General features: G+C 52.3%; 1 protein-coding gene across 2 annotated transcripts in view; it reads left to right on the top strand.

Annotated features, from left to right (window-relative positions):
- LOC123773105 (Brahma-associated protein 60) overlaps positions 1-21,981 on the top strand; it is a 201,009-nt gene that overhangs the window by 91,268 nt on the left and 87,760 nt on the right. For both annotated transcript variants that reach the window (XM_069315598.1, XM_069315597.1), the window contains exon 5: positions 5,904-6,059. In XM_069315598.1, coding sequence (XP_069171699.1) covers positions 5,904-6,059 — 156 coding nt within the window. The remainder of the gene's footprint in view (positions 1-5,903; positions 6,060-21,981) is intronic.

Below are 21,981 nucleotides of genomic sequence, written 5' to 3'. Positions count from 1 at the left end.
GTCTTTAAACTGTTGAGGGTTTGCCTCCGGTGACTTATATACAAGGACAACAACTACATTTAGGATCTCTATTTTGACTATCAGCACTTCCACCATATCATTTGAGGTGTTTAGCAGCTCAGTACAGATGAGTGTGTCTTTGATGGAGGCTGACCCCACCCTGAAGCCGGGGTTTCCTATCACATCTGAAGAGATTGTATTCTGAGATCCATATTTCACCATCAAGGTAGTCCTTGGTGTGAGTTTCCGTTAGGGCTACAAACACTGCATTTGCCTCATGAAGGAGACCATCTATAAAGTGAACTTTGTTGGATTTGCGTGTTTTTATACCCTGGATGTTGGCAAAAATAAATGATGTTATCGTGTTAGTTGAATTGCTGGATGCTTTACTTGGAGCACATCAACAATTTAGAAAAGATGCAAAGACATTCCACTAAGTGGCTCCCAGAACTGAAGGACAAGAGCTACGAGGAGTGGTTAGAGGCATTAAATATGCCAAAACTAGAAGACAGAAGGAAAGAGGTGATATGATCACTACGTAAAAAATAGTAACAGGAATTGATAAAATTGATAGAGATGATTTCCTTAGACCTGGAACTTCAAGAAGAAGAGGTCATAGATTTAAACTAACTAAACACAGATGCTGAAGAAATATAAGAAAATTCACTTTCGCAAACAGAGTGGTAGACGGTTGGAACACGTTAGGTAGTGGTGGAGGTCAAGACCATCAGTAGGTTCAAAGCGTTATATGACAGTGCTGGGAAGATGGGACACCACGAGTGTAGCTCTCATCCTGTAACTATACTTAGGTAATTACACTTAGGTAATTTATTGCATATGGGTCGACCGAGCATGTGGTTCCTGGTGGAATGGGCGACTGTGCTTGAGTTTAACCCTTAAATGATGCAAAACATACATATACGATGAGAGTAACTGTCACAGAATGTCGCACTTCGTACATATACGATTGAGGGTCTAGCTCACGATTTTAATTGCCCCGCGAGGGATAGGGGCAGCTATAGCCCACCAAATCTCGATTGTAAACACACCATCTTGGGGGGAAAAAATCCACTGTAGGCTGCCATTGTCTGCAGGCCTCAGTTACCTGACAGAGACCATGGCAAGTGCATCTCGTACTGGTAACCGACCACGCTGAGCGCAGCATGCATCTCAAGCTTTGACCGAGGAGGATATTCATCAGGAATTTTTCTAGGAGGGTGATGAACCTGATATTGGTGACTGACATAGCTCAGGACTACACACAGCCCTCAGATGTGGATACGACAGATGATGAGAGTGACCATGCAGGTGCCACAAGGGTTATGCCTACCTACTCTGTCACCCATGCCTCCTTGCCCACAATCAACACCACTTTGCACCCAACCACATAGTTAATGTGTTACTCTGCAAGATGATGATGTTTTGGACAACGAATCTGAGGATGGTGAATCATTTTCTGGTTTTAGTGATTTAGAATCAGAGAAGAGTTTTGCTGTCACTAGTGTCAGTGGAGTGCGTGGTGTTGCCAAGCGACATTTTGTCGCATCAGCAGCATCTGGCCTAGCCATTCGGCATCGCATGGGACCACATGGGACACATGGTCCCACATGGGACCACGACCCAGTCGATGGCAGACATAGAATGCTTCCAACCACTTGGGGGTTTCTATAGGCCATTGCTCCTCATGCCTCTCTGAGGGGGTCAAGTTCTGGCTCGTGGTCCCCAGTAGGCCCACAGAACTCCATACACAAGACTGATGCCAAAGGCTGACATTAGCATATCAGCCTAGTAAGCTCCGGGGAGCCTCCGGGTCTCGCCCAGAAAATGGCGTTTCATTACATTCAACACTGGTTTTTTGGCAATTTAATTGGCAGTGGTAAGGTTCAACCTATGGTGCCAATTTAACCGGCTGTAAGGCACCCACGAGGCTGGTGGACTGGATTTGTAAAGCCCTGCTGAACCCTCTACTATGCCTCTTACTGGAGAGACTACGTGATACTACGGACTTCCTACTCAAGATACAAGACATTGAGGGTAGTATGCCGGAAGGCACTCGACTTTTCTTGATGGATGTAGTATCGCTCTACCCGAGCATACCACAAGGGAATCGGGCAGAATAGTGGCTGATTTGTTCAATGCAAACAAACACAAGGTAACCACAGAGCTAAAGGAGGCAGGCGTCTGGAGGATACCACAGAGGGATTTGATGGAAGAAGCAATCTTCCATGTGATGAGACACACCATCCTACAGTTCAGAGGACAAACCTACAGGCAAATAAAAGGCACAGCCATAGGGGCTTCCAGCAGCGTGATAATTGCCGAGATATTTATGCATGTGACCTTTGAAAATGCAAGATCCCAGAGGACCGATGCACCGTTAATATATTACAGATATATTGACGATATTTTTGGCATGATGACCACTGGTGAGCAACATCTACACACTTTCTTTGCCTGTGCAAATATGGCCCATGACAACTTGAAATTTACATTAGAGCATAACAATTTATAATAAATTTCCTGGATGCAACAGTGTTCATTGACCACACGAGTAGGTGCCTCCAAACGAAGGCGTACTACAAACCCACAAATCTCCATACCTATTTGAATTTTGATTCAAGTCACCCAGCAGATCTGAATAGTTTCCTTCATACTCTCTAGGCCTCTGCCTAAAGAGAATAAACAGCACAGATGAAATATTGCAGCCCCAGCTACAGGCTATCTATTTTTTTGGGGGGGGGGGGGATATTCCTGCGCGGGCCTTTGGCTTAGGGCCAAAGTGTTGTTTTTTTCTGTTTCACTTGGACGGAGTATGAGTATTTATGACTTGTATGGTCGCTTCAGTAAGATTTTGTCCCATATGTTTAACAACAACTTCTGCTCTGTTGAATCGAAGTTGAAATCTTAATGGGTTGTAACTGTGCACTGTATTAGATAATGTTCCAGTGGTATGTCGGGCATTTCTCCATAGTGCTGACATTTCCTCTCATCTTCCGGAACCTGTAAGCCTATTTCCCATGCACATGGGTATCCAAGCCTGATGCAGTGTAAGTGTACTTCTGTTGTTCTACTGCTCCCTTTCATCAAACTAAGTAGTGCATTGTTGGTTGAATTCTTGTACCAACTCGCAGATCCTGATGTTGCAACTGCTGTGTTGTGGTCACTGTACATCTTTTGTATTGCTCTGTTTCTAATTACTTTCTTAATCTGTGATAGACTCTGTGGTATGTAAATGTCTACATTTCTTCTCTTAGTTGCAAGTTTTGCAGCTTTGTCTGCAATGTCGTTTCCTATTATTCCCACATGACTTAGCACTCAATTGATAAGTACCCAACAGCCTTGACGTTTGAGTGTTTGCATTAATGATATGATAATTGTGATCAGATGGATGTTATCACGTATGTGTTCTTGTTGCAAGATTTCAATGTCAGTTCTCAAATCTGTATGATAACATAACATGTTGTGGGTGTTGAGCAAGAGCATGTTCCAAAGCCCTTTTTTTTTTTTTTGCACGGCTGTGTCTCTTTCAGGAGATCAGCCTGTTCCGTTACAAGACTGGTTCGCTCTTCTCCTCGAGTCTTCGCGTCTGGTATTTTTGACTCGAGTTCATCACCATTTGTATGGTGATCAGGTGGCTTCCTTGATGGTTTCCCACCTGCGGGCTTCGTCTTGGCGGCAGCATGAAGTTTCCTGGCGGTCCTTCCGTTTCCTTTTGACTCTTCGTGGTTGCACTCCACTTTCTGTTCGGGTGGTGTTGACCTTTCTCTCGTGGTTGTTCCAGGACCGTCATCTTATGCCAAATACTGTCGTTTCTTGTCGTGCGAAGCCGCTTCAGCTTGTTTTTGGTATTGATGTTACTTCTGCACCGTTTTGCAAGCTGTCTCGTGCGTTGTTTCACCTCCGGCCTGCTCATGCACCGCTTGAGCTATCTTGGTCTTTGGATAGGGTTCTCCTATCTCTCTTCTCCTCGGTTTGTTGTGGTCCCTTCTGTTTAGGAATGCTTTTTGAAGGCTCTTTTCCTGTTGGCATTGGTCTCTGGGGGTTGGGTCGGGGAGCTTCATGCTCTTCTCTGGCACAGAGGAGAGCATGAAGCTGCTCTTTTGCTCTTTCTGCTCTTTTGGTCGTGGTGGTAGTTTTGTTTATCTGCAGCCGTCTCCATCTTTTCTGGCGAAGAATAAGACTGCTACCTTCCGGAGGGGTCCTTGGGTTGTTGATGCTTGGTTGGTCAAGCCGGGGGTGCATCATGTGTTGTGTCCACTTGTGGTTCCCCGCCGTTAGTTGCACGTCACAGCTTTTGTGTCCGGGAATGCGCTTTGGGGGGTTATCCGGTTTGCTTTCTTCCCTGTTCGTGGGTACGGGTCTCTCAGGTCATCCGCAGGGTATTAAGTCTAGCCAGCCTGCGGTCTATCCCCGTGCCCATGACGTTTGTAAGTTTGCTGCTCTGACTGCCGTGTTTGGGAACATGTCCTGGGGTGACACTTGGGCACAGGATTTTTGCCGGTCGAACAGAGTCCTGGCTGCACACTACCTTGTAAATGTTCCTGGGCCTAGTCGGGCATGTGTCGCTTTGGGTTGGCGGCTGTAGCCTGTCTCAACTTCGAGTTGAGGCGTGGAGCACAGACCGCTTCCCAGGTAAGTCTCCTTATTTATTTTAGTCTTTGGAGAAGTAGCTCCAGGAAGCCGTAAGAGTTCCCTCCAGAAAACCAGCATTGAATGAACTGAAATGCCATTTTGTGGGTGAGTCCCGGAGGCTCCCTGGCAATCCTCCCGCTCTCCAGTTGGCAGTTTTTCGCGTACTGTATTCTGATATCCATACTGAGAACTGCGATGTGGAGCGCCGGCGCGGGGGTCTGGGGCTTCCCCTTCCTACTCCTGGGGAGGGGGAAGCTGTGCAGACATGTGGCGTGGCTCGTGTGACGTCATGCTCATTTGCTCATTTTCATTTTGGGGAATTTTGTCCACTTGTTTGGCTATTTTCGTTGGTTTCACCAGAATAGGGGTTTGTTTTGGGGCGCTTTCCTTTTTGGGTGCCTGTCCCGGTCAATGTCAGATATGGAATGCTCCAAAATCACATGTGCATTTCTATAGGCCATTGCTCCTCGTGCCTCTCTGAGGGGGGGCCAGGTTCTGCCTGTGGTCCCCGGTAGGCCTAGAACCCCACCCACATTAACTGATGCCAAAGTTAGGGATATCCGTATCAGCCTGGATAGCTCCTGGGAGCCTCCGCGAGTCACCCAGAAAATGGCGTTTCAGTACATTCAACACTAGTTTTTTAAAGATGGTGTCTGTTTACTATAGCCCTTGGGCAGCGTATGGGTTCCCTCCTCTAACCCGTGGACTGTTTAAAGCTTTCATGGTACTCCACCACATCAATAGCTGTGGTGTGCAATTCCACATCAATTACTCACCACAGCTATTGATATGTTGTGCAGTTTAAGGGTTAAATCTTCTGCAATACTTTAAAATGTATATATGAGATGTGTGCCTTGCAGGTTGTTAGACCAAAATCGTATACGATGTACAATTAGCGCCTTTCAAGGGTAAGATGCAACCAAAGGGGAATTTTCATTTCTGCTCGAAGCCTTATTTTGTATGTGTGTTGGTGTATGTTATGCCATATTCAGTAATTTATTTAGATGTGTATTATTTTGCTGCTGTTGCCTACATATTAAAAACTGTCAAAGGGAGAGGAAAATTAGGTATTAAAAGTACAATTTGTGAAGTGTGAAAGGAAAATGAATGAAAGTAGATACAGCATGTAAAAGTGGGGATAATAATTAATATAATTTTCAGCAAGTATGTTCATAATGTTATAGCAAAAGGAAAATATTTGTGTCACTATATAGTTTTTATATTATGATTTCAGTTATATATTTTACTTCTTTAAATTCTCTGCATTACAGGAAGCATTGAAGCGACCCATGAAAGTTAAGAAGAAATTACGTATTTTTATATCCAATACATTTTACCCTGCTCGTGCAGAGGGAGTTGAAGGTGATGAGGCTTCTGTTGCATCGTGGGAACTGAGAGTTGAAGGACGGCTCTTAGATGACCATAAGGTAAGATGCCTATTACAAATTATGTATCTTATGGTGTAGTTGAATTCAAATTAAAACCAATGTTTAAATAAATGGTTGTACTGTACTTGTAAATTTATAATTGCTTGCTGAGAATTTTAGTGTATTACCTGTATTTACACAAGAAGGTTATAATAATAGCTTATGTAATTATTATAATTATATCTATTCCTAGAAGTGAGGGTGTCTGCCCAAAATTGGATGCCAGATCACCCAAATTGACAGATAATGGTCTGGGGTATAGGATGAACATTGGCTGAGAGGAAGTCATCAGAATTCAAAAGGGAGCAGTGTGCAAGGGATCACATTTTTGGCACTTGCCACTGATTACACAGCTTCAATGGTTGGGAGAGAGAGGAGAGGGAAGGGAGGGAGGGAGGAGGAAACAGACACAGACAAACTGAATCAGAGGAGAGAAGCAGACAGTATGAAAATGATATCACAAGTAAAGCCAAGATCTAACCAAAACTGCTCCACAGCCACATCTGGAGGAAAACACCAGTGAAGGAACAAGTGATGAAACTGAGAAAAGGGGATAATAGATACACAGAGAATGACAAGGTGTGTGAAGATGATTCCAGGAGGTTTTCACAACAGAGCAAGGATAAGTTCCTGTACTGAGAGAGGAGGCTATAAACCAAGCAACCTTGGAGGAATTTGAGCTCGCCAGTGATGCAGCATATGCGGTTGCGGCTCTTCGCCGCTTTCTGCGCGCTTCGACTTTGGTGGCTGGGTATGAGCTTTAGATTGACCCAGTTTCCCTCGTTCCCTGTTCCAAGGTTTGGGTCGCCCAGGTCTTCTGCAGGGTTATTAAGTCTAGCCAGCCTGCAGTCTATCTACGTGCCCATGACGTTAGGAAGCTTGCTGCGTTGGCTGCCGTGTTTGGCAACATGTCCTGGGCTGATATTCGGGTGCGGGGATTTTGGCGGTCGAACAGGGTCCTGGCCGCCTGTTATTTTGTTAACATTCCTGGTCCTTGGCGTTCCCGTGTTGCTTTGGGTCACAGGTGGCAGCCAGTTGTCTCGACATTGCGTCGAGTGTGTAGCCTCCGTCTCTGTAGCCTAAGTCACTCTTTTCTTTATCTTTGGTTATGTAGCTCCAGAGAGCCATAGAGGCTCTTCACAGAAGACCAGAGTTGAATGTAATGAAATATCATTTTTCTGGGCAAGTCCCGGAGGCTCCCTGGCAACCCTCCCACCCTCTGGTCCGCATTTTTTTTGCATTGTTTGATGCTTAGTTTCTGAGCTGTAGTGTTAGGTAGCCGGGGAGGGGAGGGCTGCACAGATGAGCGACGCGGCAGTGGAGTGACATTTGCTTGTTTCCTTGGGATTGGGGTGAGTTCTGTCTCTTTTTTTTGTTTTTTTTTTGTTTTTTTTTTGTTTTTTTTTTGTTGTAATTTGCCTACCATGTGGGGTTTATGTTATGCCTACTTTTCTGGGTGCCTAACCCCAGTTAATGGCAGATAAGGAAAACCCTCAACTACAAGGGGGGGTTTTCCAGAGCCATTGCTCCTTGCACCTATCTAAGGGGGCCAGGTTCTGTCTCGTGATCGCTGGTAGGTTGAACTCCATAGACTAATGCCCCGGTCTAATGTATCACATATTAGCCTGATAGCTCCAGGAAGCCTCTGGGGCTCACCCAGAAAATGGCATTCCATTTCATTGAACACTGGTTTTATGTAATGCATTTTTGTAATAATATAAATCAAGAATATTTCAGTTATATACAGTACTAATAAACTGTATTAGTCATTCATTTTTGCAAACATTCAAGGTTTAAAGCCAAAGTCAAGAAATAAAGTTAAGTTCATAAATGGCCTCCTATTAGAGTCTAACTCAATATTTGGGGCATTCACGGAAACTCATACAAAAGATTACATGGATAGTGAAATCTGGATTCCAAATTATAATTTATATAGATGTGATAAAAAAACTAGGTCAAATGGAGGAGTAGGTCTGTATATTAAAGAAGGGTTGCTGATGTTTGGTTGGTTGGGCCGGAGGTGCATCATGTTTTGTGTCCGGTTGCGGCTTTTTGCAGTTATTGCGCGCCACGGCTTCTGTGTCCGGGGACGCGCTTTGGGCTGATCCGGTTTCCCTTCTTCCCTGTTTGCGGGTGCGGGTCTCTCAGATCGTCCTCAGAGTTCTTCAGGCTAGCCAGACTGCGGTCTGTTCCCATGCTTATGACGTTAATAAGTTGGCTGCTCTTGCTGCCGTCTTTGGCACCATGCCCTGGGCTGACATTCGGGAACAGGGGTTTTTGGCGGTCGAACAGGGTCCTGGTTGTTCGTTGCCTTGTCAGGCGAAGTCGAGCCAATTGTCTCGACTTCGAGTTGTGGAGTGAGCAACGACCACCTCCCTGGCTAAGTTTTTCCTCTTGGGTAGTTAGCTCCGGGAAGCCAAAGGGGCTCTCCCCAGAAAACCAGCGTTGAATGTAATGAAACGCCATTTTCTCGGTGCGAACCGAAGGCTCCCTGGCATCCCTCCCTCCCCCTGGTCGGCATTTTTTTCGTGTGGTTTTGACAGCAGCCTCAGAACTAATGGATGGATTGCCGGCATGAGGCGTTTGGGGCTACACCTTCCCTCTCCCGGGGAGGGCGAGAGATGCGCAGACAGCGATGCGGTGACATGTGACGTCATGATCATTTGCTCGTTTCTTTTAGAGGAGTTCTATCCACTTGTTCGACTTTTGGTAACAATAATTTCACCAGAATAGAAGTTTGTTTTGGGATGCTTACCTTTCTTGGTACCGGACCTGGTCGATGGCAAACATAGAATGCTTCCAGTCACACGGGGGTTTGTATAAGCCATTGCTCCCCATGCCTTTCTGTGAGGGCCAGGTTCTGATTCGTGGTCTCCGGTAGGCCCACAGAACTCCATACACATGACTGATGCCAAAGTCTGATATTAACATATCAGCCTAGTAAGCTAGTAAGCTCCGGGGAGCCTCCGGGTCTCACCCAGCAAATGGCGTTTCATTACATTGAACTCTTGTTTTTTCTTAAATTCTGCAGGTACATCATAATATATGTTTTTAGTTATATATTTTGTTTATTAACCCTTCCACTGCTCAGGGGTCCTGAGGACATTTACATCCCTGTGCGCAAGAAAAAAAAAAATCAATTTTTTTTTTCGTCTTCTAAACATGTTAATTTGTGTCCCCTGAGCACGGGGAAAAAAAATCGTAGGTGACATATTTTGGGCGCAATTGACCGAGGAAGTCTGGCAAAAAGTGGGCGTTGATAGAGCGGTCGTCAGAGCCGGTCAGCGTCACCCGCACTGACAGGTGGGAGTTGCCACAAAGATATTATTACCTAATTGTTTCAATGTCTCCGATTGATTTTTTCTTAGTTTTTTGCAGTAATATTATTCAATAGTGTGTATTGTAATATATTTATATAATAAAAGTGGTGAATAATCGCTGTACTCAAAAGTATGATGTGCATATTAGTGATTCAATTATTATGTTTATAAAACAATAAACATATAGTTTTGCTGCTATTACACTCTATACACAGGTTATATAAAAGTATCTGCATGTTTTGGTCACCATAACGAACCACTAAGTTGGTATTGAGAGTCGAAAGCAACGAAGAGTTACCGCCACACACCAGCCAGCCACTCGCTGCCACTCCCTCAATACACGCGCTAAACTTTCTCCCCCAACAATACCATTTGTGGTGTTATTACACTATATACAGACATTATATATAAGTATGTATATATTTTGTTCACCACAACTGTACAGCTAAGCTGATATAGTTAGTTCAGGCACTAAGAGTCGTTGCTATACACAGATGGTGGCTGGCGGCTCCCTCACTCTTTCAAGGTCACACGCACTAAACTTTCTCCCCCAACAATACCTTTTGCAGTGTTATTACCCTATATACACATATTATATATAAATATCTACATGTTGTATGCACCGTAACTGTACACCTAAGCTTGTAGTGCGCCCAAAGAGCATAGTGGCCACCCTCTAAACAGCTAGACAAATCGTGCAGACGACGTCACCTCCGTCACCCATATGGCTCCTCCCAGCATAATCCTTTTGCTGTTATTACACTTATACACACATTATATATAAGTATCTACATTTGTGTTCACCATAGAGAACCACTGACCTGGTATGGTGAATGCAAACAATAACAGCTAGCCACACAGTCAGTAAACGATGCTGTCTCCCTCCATCTCTCAGCATCACTCCTCCCACAGCGCTAATTATTACAACAATCCTGCTATTATCACAACCCTGGTTATTTATATCACAGTCATGGGTCATCTGTAATATTGTCATCACTAAATAATAACAATTATATATATATTTTGACATTTTTCGGCGATGCTATGGTCACAAGCTGAACAGCAATGCTGTTCGCTCATGCTGCGTGCGCCGGCCTTGGTTGCTCCAACAGTACTGTGCCTCTCACACCTGAGAATATTGCCCACGATTTTTTTTTTAAATGGCATCTGTTTACAAGAGCCCTGAGGAAGCTACTGTGAACCCCGTGTAGCCGCGGGCCATTTGAATCAGGCCTGGCACCCTATGGCGTATATATACGCCATGCGCACCATGGGACATGTTACTCAGGACGTATATATATGCCATGCGCAGTTTAAGGGTTAAGGGTTAAATTTATTTCTATTATTTTAAATGGTGAAATTCGTTTTGAAAGACAAGCGTTTCACATGACGAGCTCGGTGCCGGAACAGATTAAATTCGTTAATCGAGGCTCCACTGTATTAGATTGAAACTTTCTAGATCAGCCATTGGGTGGGTGGCCACTACCTCTCCCCCTCCCTCTCCCACTGGGTGGTGGTATTACACACATGGCTCCCTTGTCATGCTGTGAAGAAACAGGCAGTGAGGGAGGGTGGGAGGCAGTGAAAGGGAGAAGCATTGAGGGCGGGAGGCAGTGAGGGAGAGTGACAGTGAATGTGGGAGGCAGTGAGGGAGAATTGGTGAGAGAGGGAGGGATAGACAGTAAGGGAGGTTGAGCCGGTTAGGGTGGGATGAAGGTTTCACTGAGGAAAATTTTAATTTTGATCTGTAATATGAAGGGAATTTAACATTTTATCCAGGGGGAGGGGGGGGGGATCTCCCATAGGAATTTATTTAATGTTTATTTAATTATTTAGTTTATTAATTTATTTCTTAAGTATTTAATTTTTAATTTAAGCAGACTATTTTCATATTTATCCTGCTAGGAGCCTTCCTTCACAATATGGGGGGATTATTTAATAATATCTAAATTGAAATTAATCGATTGGATTAATTACACTATTGGATTAATTAATTGGATTAATTTTAATTAATTAAAATGGGTTATTCTACTAACTAATAATGGGTTATTTTAAAAAGAAGCACCCTCCCCCTGTTATGTAGAATGTTGCTTATTTAATAAATTATGTACATGTCCTGATCAAATAAACTACGTCGTCTCGTGGTTGAGCCATAATGGCGTCAGGGGCGTGTTTCGTGTAGAACCAATTGATTCATTGCCAGTGCCTGAAGTCATTATAGGTTACCTGCCTGATTAATACACTGTAAAAGATGCAATAGCACCTCTATCACAGATATAACATGACATTGGATATTATAAGATAAATGTGAGACGCTCACCTGTTTGGGCATTTCTCGCGTCTCATAAGTGCCTTCTAATTGTTAAGAGGTTGAAAGTTGGGACTATTTACCCAACAAATTCAACATCCCAATGACACTGGCCATGGTAAGAGATCAGAATTCATTTTCATCGGTACATCACATCACTAGGGAGAACATGAGCCTCATACATACACGGTAAACTTGCATAAACTCACAAGTCAAAGGTAACACAAATAGCTCACACCCCTGTGAAGGCTCGAACCTTGGAAGGCCAGGTGTTTGCACACCTTGACACAACCAGTACTCTGCCTCTAGTAATGCAATAAACCGATGAAAATGAATTCTGATCGCTTACCATGGCTAGTGTCGTTGGGAGGCTGAATTTGTTGGGTAAGTAGTCCCAACTGTCAACTTCATTTAACCCTTAAGTTGTGCAACACATCATATGATGGGTTGAATGACTTGCTATAAAATGCGCATCACATCATATGATGTATTGGAGTACTATGCAAGATTTAAATGGCCTGCGGATACACAGGGTTCACCTCACTTTCATCAGGGCTCTTGTAGACAGATGCCATTTAAAAAAAAAAATCGTGGGCCAAATTCACGGGTGTGAGGGCCTCAGTATTGAGTGAGCCACCAAGCCTGATGCACGCAGCATGAGCTCACAGCACTGCTTTTCAGCTCGTGACCACAGCATTGCCTAAAAATGCCATAATATATATGTTCTTGCTATTATGAAGCGATGATAGTATTATAGAAGACCCCTGAATGTGAAAAAAATTACCAGGATTCTGATAATAGCAGGATTGTTGTGATAATTAGCGCTATAGTGGGAGGAGTAATCTTGGTGGGGAGGCAGGTAGCATTGTCTGCTGACTCTGTGTGACCACCTTTTACTGTCTGGACTCACTATACCAGCTTAGTTATTTGCTATGGTAAACAAAAACAGATGCAGATATGCAGATAAAAACAGATGCAGATAAACATGCAGATACTTATATATATCGTCTGTATATAAAAGCAAAAACAGTATGGTGGGAGGAGAATGGTGGCGATTCAGGTGAGGTGAGGGGGAGGGAGTCGCACCCAGTGGCGGGCTGCCACTAGGTGAGGTGAGGGGGAGGGAGGGAGTCGCAGCCAGTGGCGGGCTGCCACTAGGTGAGGTGAGGGGGGAGGGAGGGAGTCGCAGCCAGTGGCGGGCTGCCACTAGGTGAGGTGAGGGGGGAGGGAGGGAGTCGCAGCCAGTGGCTGCTACTGTCACTCAGCATACCAATTTAGTGGTTCGTTATGGTGAACACGAATGTAGATACTTATATATAACGTGTATATACAGTGTAATAACAGCAAAAGGAGTGTGGGGGAGAAGCCATTTTGGTGAGGGAGGTGGCAACATCTGCATGATTTGTCATTTTGGTAGGGGTGGCCACTATGCTCTTTGGGCATTATACCGGCTTAGTTGAAAAGTTTTGGTGAACAAAACATGTAGATACTTATATATAACGTCTGTATATAGGGTAATAACACCACAAACAGTATTGTTGGGGTGAAAGTTTAGTGCGTCTGACCTTGAATGTGTGAGGGAAGCAGCCGCCAGCCGACTGTGTGTAGCGACGTCTCTTAGTGCCTGAACTAACTATATCACTTAGTTGTACAGTTGTGGTGAACAAAACATGTAGATACTTATATATAATGTCTGTATATAGTGAATAAAAGCAAAAACAGTATTGTGAGAGGAGAATGTGGCCGAGTCAGGTGAGTTGCCACTGGCCGCTACTGGCTGCCACTGCCACTGCCACTCAGCATGCCAACTTAGTGGTTCGTTATATTGAACACGAATGTAGATACAGTGCTTCCTCAGCTAACGAACCCCGCTCTATCGAATTCCCGGAAGAGTCGAACAAATTGAATTCGGTACCAAATGTTCAGTGGAACATACAAATGTTCGATTAAGCGAGGAATGTTCGTCCAAGTGATCACGGAGACCGAGCTGTCATAGTTGATGACATGCACTGTCATCAACTCTGATTCACCAATGTGTAAACAGTTGTACAGAATTATATTTTGCTTTCCCGGTGGTGAGGGAGTGATGGTGGTGAGGGAGGCAGTGGTGGTGGTGAGGGAGGCATTGGTGGTGGTGAGGGACGTGTTGGTGGTGGTAAGGGAGGCAGTGGTGGTGGTGAGGGAGTGATGGTGGTGGTGGTGAGGGAGGCATTAGTGGTGGTGAGGGACGTGTTGGTGGTGGTAAGGGAGGCAGTGGTGGTGGTGAGGGAGGCAGTGGTGGTGGTGAGGGAGGCATTGGTGGTGGTGAGGGAGGCGTTGGTGGTGGTGAGGGAGGCGTTGGTGGTGGTGAGGGAGGCGTTGGTGGTGGTGAGGGAGTGGTGGTGGTGGTGAGGGAGGCAGTGGTGGTGGTGAGGGACGTGTTAGTGGTGGTAAGGGAGGCAGTGGTGGTGGTGAGGGAGGCAGTGGTGGTGGTGAGGGAGGCGTTGGTGGTGGTGAGGGAGGCGTTGGTGGTGGTGAGGGAGGCGTTGGTGGTGGTGAGGGAGGCAGTGGTGGTGGTGGTGAGGGAGGCAGTGGTGGTGGTGGTGAGGGAGGCAGTGGTGGTGGTGAGGGAGGCAGTGGTGGTGGTGAGGGAGGCAGTGGTGGTGGTGAGGGAGGCATTGGTGGTGGTGAGGGAGGCGTTGATGGTGGTGAGGGAGGCAGTGGTGGTGAAGGAGGCAGTGGTGGTGGTGAGGGACGTGTTGGTGGTGGTGAGGGAGGCATTGGTGGTGGTGAGGGAGGCGTTGATGGTGGTGAGGGAGGCAGTGGTGGTGGTGAGGGAGGCGTTGATGGTGGTGAGGGAGGCAGTGGTGGTGGTGAGGGACGTGTTGGTGGTGGTGAGGGAGGCAGTGGTGGTGGTGAGGGAGGCGTTGGTGGTGGTGAGGGGGGCGTTGGTGGTGGTGAGGGGGCAGTGGTGGTGGTGAGGGAGGCGTTGGTGGTGGTGAGGGAGGCGTTGGTGGTGGTGAGGGAGTGGTGGTGGTGGTGAGGGAGGCAGTGGTGGTGGTGAGGGAGGCAGTGGTGGTGGTGAGGGAGGCAGTGGTGGTGGTGAGGGAGGCGTTGGTGGTGGTGAGGGAGGCAGTGGTGGTGGTGAGGGAGGCAGTGGTGGTGGTGAGGGAGGCAGTGGTGGTGGTGAGGGAGGCAATGGTGGTGGTGAGGGAGGCAGTGGTGGTGGTGAGGGAGGCAGTGGTGGTGGTGAGGGACGTGTTGGTGGTGGTGAGGGAGGCGTTGGTGGTAAGGGAGGCAGTGGTGGTGGTGAGGGGGGCAGTGGTGGTGGTGAGGGAGGCATTGGTGGTGGTGAGGGAGGCAGTGGTGGTGGTGAGGGAGGCAGTGGTGGTGGTGAGGGAGGCAGTGGTGGTGGTGAGGGAGGCAGTGGTGGTGGTGAGGGAGGCAGTGGTGGTGGTGAGGGACGTGTTGGTGGTGGTGAGGGAGGCGTTGGTGGTAAGGGAGGCAGTGGTGGTGGTGAGGGGGGCAGTGGTGGTGGTGAGGGAGGCGTTGGTGGTGGTGAGGGAGGCAGTGGTGGTAAGGGAGGCAGTGGTGGTGGTGAGGGAGGCAGTGGTGGTGGTGAGTGAGGCGTTGGTGGTGGTGAGGGGGGCGTTGGTGGTGGTGAGGGGGGCGTTGGTGGTGGTGAGGGGGGCATTGGTGGTGGTGAGGGAGGCGTTGGTGGTGGTGAGGGAGGCAGTGGTGGTGGTGAGGGAGGCGTTGGTGGTGGTGAGGGAGGCATTGGTGGTGGTGAGGGAGGCGTTGGTGGTGGTGAGGGAGGCAGTGGTGGTGGTGAGGGAGGCGTTGGTGGTGGTGAGGGAGGCAGTGGTGGTGGTGAGGGAGGCAGTGGTGGTGGTGAGGGAGGCAGAGGTGGTGGTGAGGGAGGCAGTGGTGGTGGTGAGGGAGGCGTTGGTGGTGGTGAGGGAAGCGTTGGTGGTGGTGAGGGAGGCAGTGGTGGTGGTGAGGGAGGCAGTGGTGGTGGTGAGGGAGGCAGTGGTGGTGGTGAGGGAGGCAGTGGTGGTGATGAGGGAGGCATTGGTGGTGGTGAGGGAGGCATTGGTGGTGGTGAGGGAGGCATTGGTGGTGGTGAGGGAGGCAGTGGTGGTGGTGAGGGACGTGTTGGTGGTGGTGAGGGAGGCGTTGGTGGTGGTGAGGGAGGCGTTGGTGGTGGTGAGGGACGCGTTGATGGTGGTGAGGGAGGCGTTGATGGTGGTGAGGGAGGCGTTGGTGGTGGTGAGGGAGGCGTTGGTGGTGGTGAGGGAGGCGTTGATGGTGGTGAGGGAGGCAGTGGTGGTGGTGAGGGAGGCAGTGGTGGTGGTGAGGGAGGCGTTGGTGGTGGTGAGGGAGGCGTTGGTGGTGGTGAGGGAGGCGTTGGTGGTGGTGAGGGAGGCGTTGATGGTGGTGAGGGAGGCAGTGGTGGTGGTGAGGGACGTGTTGGTGGTGGTGAGGGAGGCAGTGGTGGTGGTGAGGGAAGCAGTGGTGGTGGTGAGGGAGGCAGTGGTGGTGGTGAGGGAGGCAGTGGTGGTGGTGAGGGACGTGTTGGTGGTGGTGAGGGAGGCAGTGGTGGTGGTGAGGGAGGCAGTGGTGGTAAGGGAGGCAGTGGTGGTGGTGAGGGAGGCAGTGGTGGTGGTGAGGGAGGCAGTGGTGGTGGTGAGGGAGGCAGTGGTGGTGGTGAAGGAGGCAGTGGTGGTGGTGAGGGAGGCAGTGGTGGTGGTGAGGGAGGCAGTGGTGGTGGTGAGGGGGGCAGTGGTGGTGGTGAAGGGGGCAGTGGTGGTGGTGAGGGGGGCAGTGGTGGTGGTGAGGGAGGCGTTGGTGGTGGTGAGGGAGGCATTGGTGGTGGTGAGGGAGGCAGTGGTGGTAAGGGAGGCAGTGGTGGTGGTGAGGGAGGCAGTGGTGGTGGTGAGGGAGGCAGTGGTGGTGGTGAGGGAGGCAGTGGTGGTGGTGAGGGAGGCAGTGGTGGTGGTGAGGGAGGCAGTGGTGGTGGTGAGGGAGGCAGTGGTGGTGGTGAGGGAGGCGTTGGTGAGGGAGGCATTGGTGGTGGTGAGGGAGGCGTTGGTGGTGGTGAGGGGGGCGTTGGTGGTGAGGGAGGCAGTGGTGGTGGTGAGGGAGGTGGTGGTGGTGGTGAGGGAGGCAGTGGTGGTGGTGAGGGGGGCGTTGGTGGTGGTGAGGGAGGCAGTGGTGGTGGTGAGGGAGGCAGTGGTGGTGGTGAGGGAGGCAGTGGTGGTGGTGAGGGAGGCGTTGGTGGTGGTGAGGGAGGCAGTGGTGGTGGTGAGGGAGGCGTTGGTGGTGGTGAGGGAGGCAGTGGTGGTGGTGAGGGAGGTGGTGGTGGTGGTGAGGGAGGCAGTGGTGGTGGTGAGGGGGGCGTTGGTGGTGGTGAGGGGGGCGTTGGTGGTGGTGAGGGAGGCAGTGGTGGTGGTGAGGGAGGCAGTGGTGGTGGTGAGGGAGGCAATGGTGGTGGTGAGGGAGGCAGTGGTGGTGGTGAGGGAGGCAGTGGTGGTGGTGAGGGACGTGTTGGTGGTGGTGAGGGAGGCGTTGGTGGTAAGGGAGGCAGTGGTGGTGGTGAGGGGGGCATTGGTGGTGGTGAGGGAGGCAGTGGTGGTGGTGAGGGAGGCAGTGGTGGTGGTGAGGGAGGCAGTGGTGGTGGTGAGGGAGGCAGTGGTGGTGGTGAGGGACGTGTTGGTGGTGGTGAGGGAGGCAGTGGTGGTGGTGAGGGAGGCAGTGGTGGTGGTGAGGGAGGCAGTGGTGGTAAGGGAGGCAGTGGTGGTGGTGAGGGAGGCAGTGGTGGTGGTGAGGGAGGCAGTGGTGGTGGTGAGGGAGGCAGTGGTGGTGGTGAGGGAGGCAGTGGTGGTGGTGAGGGGGGCAGTGGTGGTGGTGAAGGGGGCAGTGGTGGTGGTGAGGGGGGCAGTGGTGGTGGTGAGGGAGGCGTTGGTGGTAAGGGAGGCAGTGGTGGTGGTGAGGGGGGCAGTGGTGGTGGTGAGGGAGGCATTGGTGGTGGTGAGGGAGGCAGTGGTGGTGGTGAGGGAGGCAGTGGTGGTGGTGAGGGAGGCAGTGGTGGTGGTGAGGGAGGCAGTGGTGGTGGTGAGGGAGGCAGTGGTGGTGGTGAGGGACGTGTTGGTGGTGGTGAGGGATGCGTTGGTGGTAAGGGAGGCAGTGGTGGTGGTGAGGGGGGCAGTGGTGGTGGTGAGGGAGGCGTTGGTGGTGGTGAGGGAGGCAGTGGTGGTAAGGGAGGCAGTGGTGGTGGTGAGGGAGGCAGTGGTGGTGGTGAGGGAGGCGTTGGTGGTGGTGAGGGGGGCGTTGGTGGTGGTGAGGGGGGCGTTGGTGGTGGTGAGGGGGGCATTGGTGGTGGTGAGGGAGGCGTTGGTGGTGGTGAGGGAGGCGTTGGTGGTGGTGAGGGAGGCATTGGAGGTGGTGAGGGAGGCGTTGGTGGTGGTGAGGGAGGCATTGGAGGTGGTGAGGGAGGCGTTGGTGGTGGCGAGGGAGGCGTTGGTGGTGGTGAGGGAGGCAGTGGTGGTGGCGAGGGAGGCGTTGGTGGTGGTGAGGGAGGCAGTGGTGGTGGTGAGGGAGGCAGTGGTGGTGGTGAGGGAGGCAGTGGTGGTGGTGAGGGAGGCGTTGGTGGTGGTGAGGGAGGCGTTGGTGGTGGTGAGGGAGGCGTTGGTGGTGGTGAGGGAGGCGTTGGTGGTGGTGAGGGAGGCGTTGGTGGTGGTGAGGGAGGCGTTGGTGGTGGTGAGGGAGGCGTTGGTGGTGGTGAGGGAGGCGTTGGTGGTGGTGAGGGAGGCGTTGGTGGTGGTGAGGGAGGCGTTGGTGGTGGTGAGGGAGGCGTTGGTGGTGGTGAGGGAGGCAGTGGTGGTGGTGAGGGAGGCAGTGGTGGTGGTGAGGGAGGCAGTGGTGGTGGTGAGGGAGGCAGTGGTGGTGGTGAGGGAGGCAGTGGTGGTGGTGAGGGAGGCAGTGGTGGTGGTGAGGGAGGCGTTGGTGGTGGTGAGGGAGGCGTTGGTGGTGGTGAGGGAGGCAGTGGTGGTGGTGAGGGAGGCGTTGGTGGTGGTGAGGGGGGCGTTGGTGGTGAGGGAGGCAGTGGTGGTGGTGAGGGAGGTGGTGGTCGTGGTGAGGGAGGCAGTGGTGGTGGTGAGGGGGGCGTTGGTGGTGGTGAGGGAGGCAGTGGTGGTGGTGAGGGAGGCAGTGGTGGTGGTGAGGGAGGCAGTGGTGGTGGTGAGGGAGGCGTTGGTGGTGGTGAGGGAGGCGTTGGTGGTGGTGAGGGAGGCAGTGGTGGTGGTGAGGGAGGCGTTGGTGGTGGTGAGGGGGCGTTGGTGGTGAGGGAGGTGGTGGTGGTGGTGAGGGAGGCAGTGGTGGTGGTGAGGGAGGCAGTGGTGGTGGTGAGGGAGGCAGTGGTGGTGGTGAGGGAGGCAATGGTGGTGGTGAGGGAGGCAGTGGTGGTGGAGAGGGAGGCAGTGGTGGTGGTGAGGGACGTGTTGGTGGTGGTGAGGGAGGCGTTGGTGGTAAGGGAGGCAGTGGTGGTGGTGAGGGGGGCATTGGTGGTGGTGAGGGAGGCAGTGGTGGTGGTGAGGGAGGCAGTGGTGGTGGTGAGGGAGGCAGTGGTGGTGGTGAGGGAGGCAGTGGTGGTGGTGAGGGAGGCAGTGGTGGTGGTGAGGGAGGCAGTGGTGGTGGTGAGGGACGTGTTGGTGGTGGTGAGGGAGGCAGTGGTGGTGGTGAGGGAGGCAGTGGTGGTAAGGGAGGCAGTGGTGGTGGTGAGGGAGGCAGTGGTGGTGGTGAGGGAGGCAGTGGTGGTGGTGAGGGAGGCAGTGGTGGTGGTGAGGGAGGCAGTGGTGGTGGTGAGGGGGGCAGTGGTGGTGGTGAAGGGGGCAGTGGTGGTGGTGAGGGGGGCAGTGGTGGTGGTGGTGAGGGACGTGTTGGTGGTGGTGAGGGAGGCGTTGGTGGTAAGGGAGGCAGTGGTGGTGGTGAGGGGGGCAGTGGTGGTGGTGAGGGAGGCATTGGTGGTGGTGAGGGAGGCAGTGGTGGTGGTGAGGGAGGCAGTGGTGGTGGTGAGGGAGGCAGTGGTGGTGGTGAGGGAGGCAGTGGTGGTGGTGAGGGAGGCAGTGGTGGTGGTGAGGGAGGCATTGGTGGTGGTGAGGGAGGCGTTGGTGGTGGTGAGGGAGGCGTTGGTGGTGGTGAGGGACGCGTTGATGGTGGTGAGGGAGGCGTTGATGGTGGTGAGGGAGGCGTTGTTTGTGGTGAGGGAGGCGTTGGTGGTGGTGAGGGAGGCGTTGATGGTGGTGAGGGAGGCAGTGGTGGTGGTGAGGGAGGCAGTGGTGGTGGTGAGGGAGGCGTTGGTGGTGGTGAGGGAGGCGTTGGTGGTGGTGAGGGAGGCGTTGATGGTGGTGAGGGAGGCAGTGGTGGTGGTGAGGGACGTGTTGGTGGTGGTGAGGGAGGCAGTGGTGGTGGTGAGGGAAGCAGTGGTGGTGGTGAGGGAGGCAGTGGTGGTGGTGAGGGAGGCAGTAGTGGTGGTGAGGGAGGCAGTGGTGGTGGTGAGGGAGGCAGTGGTGGTAAGGGAGGCAGTGGTGGTGGTGAGGGAGGCAGTGGTGGTGGTGAGGGAGGCAGTGGTGGTGGTGAGGGAGGCAGTGGTGGTGGTGAGGGAGGCAGTGGTGGTGGTGAGGGAGGCAGTGGTGGTGGTGAGGGAGGCAGTGGTGGTGGTGAGGGGGGCAGTGGTGGTGGTGAAGGGGGCAGTGGTGGTGGTGAGGGGGGCAGTGGTGGTGGTGAGGGAGGCGTTGGTGGTGGTGAGGGAGGCATTGGTGGTGGTGAGGGAGGCAGTGGTGGGTAAGGGAGGCAGTGGTGGTGGTGAGGGAGGCAGTGGTGGTGGTGAGGGAGGCAGTGGTGGTGGTGAGGGAGGCAGTGGTGGTGGTGAGGGAGGCAGTGGTGGTGGTGAGGGAGGCAGTGGTGGTGGTGAGGGAGGCAGTGTGGTGGTGAGGGAGGCGTTGGTGGATGGTGAGGGAGGCGTTGGTGGTGGTGAGGGAGGCATTTGGTGGTTGGTGAGGGAGGCAGAGGTGGTGGTGAGGGAGGCGTTGGTGGTGGTGAGGGGGGCGTTGGTGGTGAGGGAGGCAGTGGTGGTGGTGAGGTGGTGGTGGTGGTGAGGGAGGCAGTGGTGGTGGTGAGGGGGGCGTTGGTGGTGGTGAGGAGGCAGTGGTGGTGGTGAGGGAGGCAGTGGTGGTGGTGAGGGAGGCAGTGGTGGTGGTGAGGAGAGGCGTTGGTGGTGGTGAGGGAGGCAGTGGTGGTGGTGAGGGAGGCGTTGGTGGTGGTGAGGGGGGGCCGTTGGTGGTGAGGGAGGCAGTGGTGGTGGTGAGGGAGGTGGTGGTGGTGGTGAGGGAGGCAGTGGTGGTGGTGAGGGGGGCGTTGGTGGTGGTGAGGGAGGCAGTGGTGGTGGTGAGGGAGCAGTGGGGTGGTGAGGGAGGCAGTGGTGGTGGTGAGGGAGGCAGTGGTGGTGGTGAGGGAGGCGTGGTGGTGGTGAGGGAGGCATTGGTGGTGGTGAGGGAGGCATTGGTGGTGGTGAGGGAGGCAGTGGTGGTGTGAGGAGGCAGTGGTGGTGGTGAGGGAGGCAGTGGTGGTGGTGGGTGAGGGAGGCGTGGTGGTGGTGAGGGAGGCGTTGGTGGTGAGGGAGGCAGTGGTGGTGGTGAGGAGGCAGTGGTGGTGGTTGAGGGAGGCGTTGGTGGTGGTGAGGGAGGCGTTGATGGTGGTGAGGGAGGCAGTGGTGGTGGTGAGGGACGTGTTGGTGGTGGTGAGGGAGGCATTGGTGGTGGTGGGAGTGTTGGTGGTGGTGAGGGAGGCAGGCAGTGGTGGTGGTGAGGAGGCGTTGATGGTGGTGAGGGAGGCAGTGGTGGTGGTGAGGGAGGGGTTGATGGTGGTGAGGGAGGCAGTGGGGTGGTGAGGGACGTGTTGGTGGTGGTGAGGGAGGCAGTGGTGGTGGTGAGGGAGGCGTTGGTGGTGGTGAGGGAGCGTTGGTGGTGGTGAGGGAGGCAGTGGTGGTGGTGAGGGAGGCGTTGGTGGTGGTGAGGGAGGCGTTGGTGGTGGTGAGGGAGGCAGTGGTGGTGGTGAGGGACGTGTTAGTGGTGGTAAGGGAGGCAGTGGTGGTAGTGAGGGGGGCAGTGGTGGTGGTGAGGGAGGCGTTGGTGGTGGTGAGGGAGGCAGTGGTGGTAAGGGAGGCAGTGGTAGTGGTGAGGGAGGCAGTGGTGGTGGTGAGGGAGGCAGTGGTGGTGGTGAGGGAGGCGTTGGTGGTGGTGAAGGGGGCGTTGGTGGT

The sequence above is a fragment of the Procambarus clarkii genome, chromosome 81 (genome assembly GCF_040958095.1).
Source record: "Procambarus clarkii isolate CNS0578487 chromosome 81, FALCON_Pclarkii_2.0, whole genome shotgun sequence".
Classification (NCBI taxonomy): Eukaryota; Metazoa; Arthropoda; class Malacostraca; order Decapoda; family Cambaridae; genus Procambarus; species Procambarus clarkii.
Note: the sequence above shows the minus strand (reverse complement) of the source record. Positions and strands in the feature narration are given on the sequence as shown.